The 8904-nt window shown below is 37.0% G+C and overlaps 1 protein-coding gene across 2 annotated transcripts in view; it reads left to right on the top strand.

Annotated features, from left to right (window-relative positions):
* psme4b (proteasome activator subunit 4b) overlaps positions 1-8904 on the top strand; it is a 41599-nt gene that overhangs the window by 15789 nt on the left and 16906 nt on the right. For both annotated transcript variants that reach the window (XM_016564507.1, XM_016564506.1), the window contains 13 exons: positions 350-536; positions 649-738; positions 834-898; positions 984-1134; positions 4006-4104; positions 4191-4260; positions 4342-4409; positions 4924-5139; positions 5257-5414; positions 5550-5645; positions 8352-8407; positions 8551-8607; positions 8709-8764. In XM_016564507.1, the coding sequence (XP_016419993.1) occupies positions 350-536; positions 649-738; positions 834-898; positions 984-1134; positions 4006-4104; positions 4191-4260; positions 4342-4409; positions 4924-5139; positions 5257-5414; positions 5550-5645; positions 8352-8407; positions 8551-8607; positions 8709-8764 (1369 nt within the window). The remainder of the gene's footprint in view (positions 1-349; positions 537-648; positions 739-833; positions 899-983; positions 1135-4005; positions 4105-4190; positions 4261-4341; positions 4410-4923; positions 5140-5256; positions 5415-5549; positions 5646-8351; positions 8408-8550; positions 8608-8708; positions 8765-8904) is intronic.

The following is an 8904-nucleotide window of genomic DNA, read 5'->3' as shown; positions in this document are numbered from 1 at the left end:
TGTCTAAAAATCCTGATTGGAGTATCACTATAAATAGTTATAAATTATAAAAAGAAGGGTTTAAAAAGATCGGTATCGGTGATCGGCCTCAAAAATCCTGATCGGAGCACCCCTAATTTAAACAGTTATTAAAGATGAGTTGCCGTATAAATTCATGATTTAAAGTCATAAAGCTGTATCATAACCTTTATAGTGGCTTCTTTTATTCACTGTCAGGATATACAAATCCAATCTTTGTAAATAGGCTTTGTAAGCAGTCATCTTAGAATCCAGCGTAAAGCAGGAGCTGGATTTTTCCCAAAGGAGTAACCAACTAAAAGCAAATGTGTGAATGTGCTGCCCCCTGCAGGACGTATCCTGCTATGGAGACGCTGACGGAGCCGCACCAGCTTACTGCCACTCTCAGCTGCATGATTGGCATGGCCCGCAGTCTTCTCAGCGGAGGCCGACATTATCCCGAAGGTCCCGCGCACGTCCTGCCCCTGCTAATGAGAGCACTGCCTGGTGTTGATCCTAATGACTTCAGCAAATGCATGGTGGGTAAACATTGACAATTAAACAAAGAATTTTGATTCCTTGTTATTGCTCTCTCGACTGTGATTTTATTCCTAATTGACTTAAAATAATGTTCACACATTTTGTTTTTAGATCACGTTCCAGTTCATTGCTACTTTTACTACTTTAGTGCCTTTGGTGGACTGTTCATCAGCCCTCCATGAGAAGAATGACTTGAGTGAGGTAGGGCTCTGAAATCTTATGTAAAAGACCCACTGCAGAGATTTTACATAATTATTCTTTCTGTATTCTGTCATAAAATCTTTTATTTGTTGTAGATGGAGAGAGAGTTGTGTTCGGCTTCTGCTGAGTTTGAAGACTTTGTTCTGCAGTTTATGGATAGGTGAGTCATTTAGTGAGATGTGTGTGCCTGGAAAAAGTATAATACACTATTGTTGTGGCTTGAGCCCTATTTTGTGTGTCTGTAGGTGTTTTGCATTGATTGACAGCAGCACTCTGGAGCAGACGCGCGAGGAGACGGAGACAGAGAAAATGACTCATTTAGAGAGTCTGGTGGAGCTGGGCCTTTCATCCACCTTCAGCACCATTCTGACACAGTGCTCCATGGAGATATTCAAGGTTTTTATTACATTTTAATAGGATTTTAACTATTCAACCATTTAAAACATTTTCTTTAATGAAAAAACAGTTTATTACAAAAAGAAAAGTCTCAGACCTCTCCGTTTTCTTTGCCTCTTAGTAATTAGATTTTGTTAACCTTACAAATATATATATATATATATAAATTTTTATTAATCTGCGGCTCAGTGAGTAATCTGAGCTGATTTAGTAAAGTAGTGAGTTGTGTGACTGAATCATCCCACGAGTCAGATCAGTGACTCTTTATAGACCGATTCACTGGTTGTTTTGACTGATTAGTCTGAATTGCACTGTGTGGTTGTATTTGTGTAAAGTCAGCGAGGACAGCAAAAATTTGACATATATATATATATATAGTGATGTGAAAGTTTTTGCCCCCTTCCGGTTTTTTTAAAATTATTTTTACTTTTTGCATATTTGTCCCACTTGAATGATTCAGATCATCAAACCAATGTTAATATTACACAAAGATAACCCAATACAAAATGCCGTTTCAATGATTTCATTTGTTAAGGGAAAAAAGCCGCCCAAACCTGCCTGGCACTATGTGAAAAAATAATTGCCCCCTAAAATCTAATAACTGGTTGTGCCACCCTTTCAACAATGGCAATCAAGCGTTTGCGATAGCTGGCAATGAGTCTCACATCTCTGTGAAATCTCTCTTTTTATGGAATGCGGTGTTGGTTTTACACCCGATGTAACGGCACACACACCTTTCAGAGAGTTAAACTCTCATCAGTCCACAGAATATTTGCCCAAAAGTCTTGGGGATAATCAAGATATTTTTTGCCAAATGTGAGACGAGCCTTTGTGTTCTTTTTGGTCAGCAATGGCTTTTGCCTTGGAACTCTCCCATGGATGCCGTTTTTGCCCAGTCTCTTTCTTATTGTTGAATCATGAACACTGACCTTAATTGAGGCAAGTGAGGCCTGCAGTTCTTTAGATGTTGTTCTGGGTTCTTTTATGACCTCCTGGATGAGTCGTCGTTGCGCTCTTGGAGTAATTTTGGGAAGGTTCACCACTGTTCCAAGTTTTCTCCATTTGTGGATAATGGCTCTGACCGTGGTTCGCTGGAGTCCCAAAGCCTTAGAAATGGCTTCATAACCCTTTCCAGGCTGATACATGTCAACTATTTTGTTTCTCATCTGTTCTTGAGGAGGGGGCAATTAATTTTTCACGTAGGGCCAGGTAGGTTTGGACAGCTTTTTTCCCTTAATAAATGAAATTATCATTTAAAAACTGCATTTTGTATTTACTTGCATTTTCTTTGTGTAATATTAAAATTAGTTTGATGATCTGAATCTTTTAAGTGTGACAAATATGCAAAAAAAATTCAAAAAAAATTTTTTTTTATTCCATCTCCTATCCTGAAAAGTCTTGCAGGGTTGACTAAAAATGATCTCCTAAAACTTACTGCCAGATTCTGGAAGATAAATTCTTCAAACAGTGGTACAAGAGGATGTGGTGCTGGTCCTCCAAGAGTCACTCTCATCTGTCCATAAAGCCTATAAAAAAATTAATGTATTTCATAATACTTCAGCATGTTATTCTTAAGTGTGGGTCATTTTTTAGGATTTTTTACCCAAGCAAAGTCTCTGAGATCCTGACACCTTGTAATTCTGAAGACTCCAGGTAGGTTGCAGTTCTGGAAAATGGTGGCGCTGGAGACTAAATGGTTCTTGATGGTTTTACATCTAATTCTTCACATTAATTCTTAAATCTTTTGCAGTTAACAGGATTTTTTACCCAAGCAAAGTCTCTGAGATCCTGACACCTTGTAATTCTGAAGACTCCAGGTAGGTTGCAGTTCTGGAAAATGGTGGCGCTGGAGACTAAATGGTTCTTGATGGTTTTACATCTAATTCTTCACATTAATTCTTAAATCTTTTGCAGTTAACATGTGTCTTTTCTTCTCCACCTGTTTTTTGACCTCGCTGACCCAGTGAGCATTTTGCTGTACAATGGTCATGTCTTAACTTTGCAATTTCTGTATTGCATTAGTTTTTAATATTTCTCATGGGGATTTAATAATTTTTGACTTTCTGGCTTTTTTAACAGTCTGAGTTAAACCTCTTTTTTGACTCATTTTTTCAGTAAAAGAAAATATGCCTAATAATTCTGCACACCTGAATATAAGTTTTTCACTTCCAGCCTTCATGGACAATTGTATATCACTTATAAATGATTAAATACAAAAATAATAGTAGTTATTAAGATTGATGTGGTTTGGAATTGGTCAAATGTGCTTGAAAAAAAATCTCAGAGTATAAACGTGCCTAATAATTATGCATGCGGTGTATTGACTGTCAATATATTATTTGTGGCACCCATATACACTAATAAAAGTTTGGGGTCACTAAGGTTTTTTTTTATTATTATTATTCAGCAAGGATGCATTAAATTGACCAAAAGTGACATATTTTGAATGTTACAAAAGAATCCTGAATAAAAAAATGTATCACAATTTCCTTAAAAATACTACGCAACACTATTTTCACAATAATAATTGTGATAATAATAAGAAATATTTGTTGAGCACCGAATCAGCATATTAGAATGATTTCTGAAGGATCTTGTGACACTGAAGACTGAAGTAATTGCTGCTGAATATTCAGCTTTGGCATCAGAGGAATAAATTGCATTTTACAATATAAAACATAGTTTAAATTGTAGTAATAATTCACAATATTACTGTTTTTGCTGTATTTTTGATCAAATATATGCAGACTTGGTGGACATAAGGTTTCTTTCCAAAAAAAAAAAAAAAAAAACCCATTTCAAACTTTTGAACAGTGTATTTTCTCATATACACCTAAATATTATATGTTAACAGCTGTTATCTGTCTATAGGTTGCTCTCGAGAAAGTCTTCAACTTTGCCACCACCAACATCTTTGAGACTCGTGTCGCAGGCAGGATGGTGGCAGACATGTGCAGAGCAGCTGCTAAGGTAATACTTTCCCTTTGCCCAACTTGTGCCGACACACACACAGCTGTGGGGCCACATTGATTCAGCTGTCCTCTGCTTTGTTTCAGTGTCACCCGGCTGAGTCTCACAGGCTGTTTGTACCACACTGCTGTAATGCCATTACTCATCTAACTGCCAGTACGTACGAGAACATAAATGACAGTTTGTGCTATCTTGAGTCTGTTTATGCTTCCTCACTTGTGTTTTGGTGTGTTTCAGATGAAGATGTTTCAAATGAGGAAGAACTGGACAAAGAACTGCTCTGGAATCTTCAGCTGCTGTCTGAGGTCAAAATAACACTATATCAAACTGCACATGAAAGATTATGTGCAGAAGAGCTTAAAATGTATTACAAAATCATGATAGCTGCCTAAAAATGTACTCACCTCCTCATGTTGTTCCAAACCTGTTTGACTTTATTTTTTCTGAAGAACATAAAAGACGATATGCTGTTAGTAATCAAGCAGTTTCAGTTCCCATTGATTTCCATGTTTTTTTTCATATAATAATAGTCAATGAGAATCGAAACTGTTTGATTACCAACATTCTTTAAAATATAATTTATGTTCCACAGAATAAGTAAAGTCATACAACTTTGGAGCAACATGAGTGTGAGAAAAATGATGACAGAATTTCGGTGGTCTATTTCTTTAACTAGGTTAAACTATGAAGTTTGTATGACATGCACTTTCCATTAGGTACAGTAATAGAGTCACTGCTTATGAAGAGTTTTTCACATCAATCCCCTTATATCTGTTTAGACACTAGACAACAATTGTTGTGTATATCACATTGCTTCAGGTGACTCGTGTTGATGGAGAAAAGCTCCTCCCGTACCGCACACAGCTGGTGCAGACTCTGCAGCTGACCCTGCGTTTGCGCTGTAAGCAGGGCTACACTCTGGCCTGCAACCTGCTGCACCATATCCTGCGTTCCACAGCACTCACTTACCCTACAGACTACTGCAGTGTGCCCGGCGGCTTCAACAGACCCCTGCAAGAGTACTTGCCCATTAAGGTACTGGGAATGTGTCTGGACCATGTGAGGACATTTGACCAGTGGAGAGAACAGAGCAGTGTATTAGATCATTGTTGATCCCAGGAGTTCTCACTACCTCCCTTGTTCTTTAAACAGGACTGGGGTCGTCCGGGGGACCTTTGGAACCTGGAGATCCAGTGGCATGTGCCCAGTGTAGAGGAAACGGCGTTCGTTTTCTATGTTCTGGACCTGCTGCTGCAGCCAGAGCTCCAGCGTCTGCAGAAATACGCACAGGGAGAGCAGGAAATGAGCAGGTCAGGTGTCAAAAGTGCACTCTGTAATAATGGTAAAGACAAAAAAAACATCATTCTGTATTGGTTTAAAAAAAATCTTGAATATTTTCTTAAATTGTTTTTGCTAATGCTGACACATTTCTGAACTTTAAACAGAGATGATGTTCTTCAGAGCCTGTGTATAGTCCAGCACTGTCTGCTGGGTGCTGGCAGCATGCTCCCCCCTCTTGATGGACCCACAGTCACCAGCCTGTAAGTCCTAAAACTCACTGTGATATAGAGCAAAGTTTGCTCTAATCAGCAGATATGTGAAGGGACACACAGCGCTAATTAAATTGTATTTCATTTTTAAAAGGAAAAATCAGGGCTCTTAACCGGTTCAAGGAACGAAAACGAAAAAATGGAAACGAACTAAATTTTGACAGGAACAGAACCAGAAACAGAAACGAAATCAAATTTTATAGTTCCGAACAGAATCGAAAATTTGAAATGGCCATTAACCAGTTAATAACGTTATTTTATTGTTCCATTTAATATTTGAAATTTGCTGTCAACCAATCACGAAGTAGTACGGCCTGTGCAAATGTGAATGAAGCTGACGCATCATTAAGTCGCAGTGGCAATGCACTGGCGTTAGAGTTTATCCGAGGATAGTGTAAGATGGATTCAACAGATTACATGCACCTGCAGCACTTCTGTGAACGGAGAAAACTGAATAAAACTATAGGCTTACAAAAAAGGAATATATAGGCATATACACTAAATATATTTCACTTAAATCATTGACATTACAGGGGTCCTATTATGCTCTTTTGCAAAGTCTTGATTTTGTTTTGGGGGTGTACTAGAACAGGCTTTCATACTAGGTTTTTCGAAAAACACATTATTTTTCACATATTTTACATTATTACAACACCTCTCTCCCCAGTCTGGCATGAACGGCTTGAATAGTTTCTGTATCAAATATAGGCCCGCTTTCTGAAATATGAAATGTGCTGTGATTGGTTAGCTGGGCCAGTGTGTGTTGTGATTGGCAGCACTCGGCGCCTGGTCGGGAAATGGCATGCCCCTTACCATAGCCGCCTGCAAGCTTCAGTGTAAATATTGCGTCAAAATCAAATCAATTTGAGCGCAAATTAAACTCGGATGATTGTAACCACTCTACCCCAGTAAATATGCATTGTAGTCCAAATGAGTCATCCGTTGTAGTTTTTGAAAAGTGATTTCTGTTAAATAAAATATCTCCTTTTGAAGTGGACTTTGAGCTTTGTAACGTTGCAGATCTTTTATATGCTCAAACAGCAACATTACAGACTAACTAAAGTTGAAAAAGTGAAAAAGCATAATAGGACCCCTTTAACAAAACGAAAGAAAAAAAAATGTGTGAGTTACGGTTCATTGTGACACGTTCCAAAGTTCTCGGAAGTGAAAACGAGATGGCAGTAGTTTTCTTTATTTTGCAAAAGCTTTACAGTTTTATTTATTTTGCAAAAGCTTGACAGTTTTATTTATTTTGCAAAAGCTTGACAGTTTTGAATGATGTCTTGCTTCTATCTGTATAACCAACCAGCGTTGGTTTGACCATATCGCGCCGGGCGCCTCACGCGCACACAGACACAACATATTTTTGAGACATTACAGCCTGTTCATTATCAAAATAAAATACAGTTAAAGAAACAAAAAAGAAGTTACACTGCTCTGTTGTACAATCTGTTGCATTCAGCGTGACCACCGCCTCACTGTGCTGATTAGCCAATGTGAAGGATGATGTTTTACGTTGATGAAAGTACAAAGCCTAGCCTATAATAAATAATATTTTAACATCCCGATACATCGCGAATATGCAAACATTTGGATTTGTGCCGAATGAGAGAGGTAGACATCAGTTTCACCTTAAATTAATTTGTTTTCGGATTGACCTTTTATAGCCTAAATGCATAGCCTTAAGATTTGTTGTGGAGAGAAACTAATAACTGTGTTTATAATGTTTGTAAACATTTTGCTTTACAGGCATTTCAGCCTACATTATTTCTGAATGTAATAATAAAATGTGACGTGAGCCTACTCGACTTTTGTTTTTTTTTCACTCTCAAAATGCAATCGAAAAAGTAGCGTTTTTTAGCAATGCAGCAAACGAATATCTTAAAAAAATACTTTAATGTCTTTAAAGTGTTAATAGATTTTTTCTTTTGTTTAGTAGCCTACATTTGGCCAAAATCTAGAAAAGATGATGCTGTATTGGTTGTAACTAAGTGTAGCGGGTTAAGATACCAGATCTCTTCCTGTTTTTGTTTTTTTTTCTTTTTGAGTAAAGAAAATGCTGTACTTTATTACTATTATTATAGGCAAAGAAAAAAAAAAATAACGTTATTAACTGGTATTTCTTCTACTCGAACTGGTTTTGGAACGGTAATAATACAGAGGAACGCAGGAACAGAAACGTTAAAATATCGATTCTGCTCTGAGTGAACCGATTGATTTTTTTTTTTTCGTTTTCAAGCCCTGGGAAAAATTAATTAAATAAAAACTTGTATTAATCAAGGACACATTAAATTGATAAAAGTGATAGCACAGATGTTTATAATGTTACAAAAGTTTTCGATTTCATATAAATGCTGTTCTTTTGAACTTTCTATTCATGGTATCCACAAAAACATTAAACGGAACAACTGTTTTCAACATTCATAATAAAAAAGTTAAAGACTGCTAAATGGCTGCAAAAAATTCAGCTTTGTCCTCGAAGGAATAAATTAAATTTTTTAATATATTACACATTTGAAAACAGAATACAGTTATTTGAAATTGTGTAAAAAATAAAAAAAAGACAATTTACAGTACTTTAATCAAATAAATGCAGCCATGGATTTTTTTCAAAATTATGTAAAAAAAAATCTTAAGGTTTTGCATTGTAGTTCAAATATGTTTTTTTGTTGTTGTTGTTCATTCTCCTTTGTGCAGTGTACCCAGCATGGTTAGTTTGGAGGAAACAAAGCTGTACATTGGTGTCGACTATGGTAAGCCAAAACTGGGGAAGTTCACAGTAAAACTCTGCTTATGAAACCTGTTGTGATGAATGTCCAGTTAGAATAACTTGTTGTGCATCATGATGATAGAATAGGATATCAGCTTCTCAGTAAGTCATTGCTGATTTTTCCAGATGAGTCCAGAGAGAACTACCGTGAGGCCATCTGTAAAGTGATGAGACAGTTGCTTCGTGAGTGATCCTCATTTAGAACACCTTCCAGCACACAAAATTTACTTAATCTACATTATCCACAATTCTTAAGACAAGCATCTTCTAATTTTCTTCTTTAGATTACATTCTGGAACACTCAGAGGATGACACCAAATCCCTTTTCGCCATTATCAAGGTAAGTGTACACAGTAGATATACGTGCAAAATGAATTGACCATTGTTCATTAAGTTTGTATTGGATCTAGGGTTGGGCCGATAGACGATGCTATCGTCCATCGCCGATGGCAGATAGACATCACAATGTTGAGCCCGCAT

Source organism: Sinocyclocheilus rhinocerous, unplaced genomic scaffold (assembly GCF_001515625.1).
Source record: "Sinocyclocheilus rhinocerous isolate Xijiao unplaced genomic scaffold, SAMN03320098_v1.1 scaffold650, whole genome shotgun sequence".
Taxonomy (NCBI): Eukaryota; Metazoa; Chordata; class Actinopteri; order Cypriniformes; family Cyprinidae; genus Sinocyclocheilus; species Sinocyclocheilus rhinocerous.
Note: the sequence above shows the minus strand (reverse complement) of the source record. Positions and strands in the feature narration are given on the sequence as shown.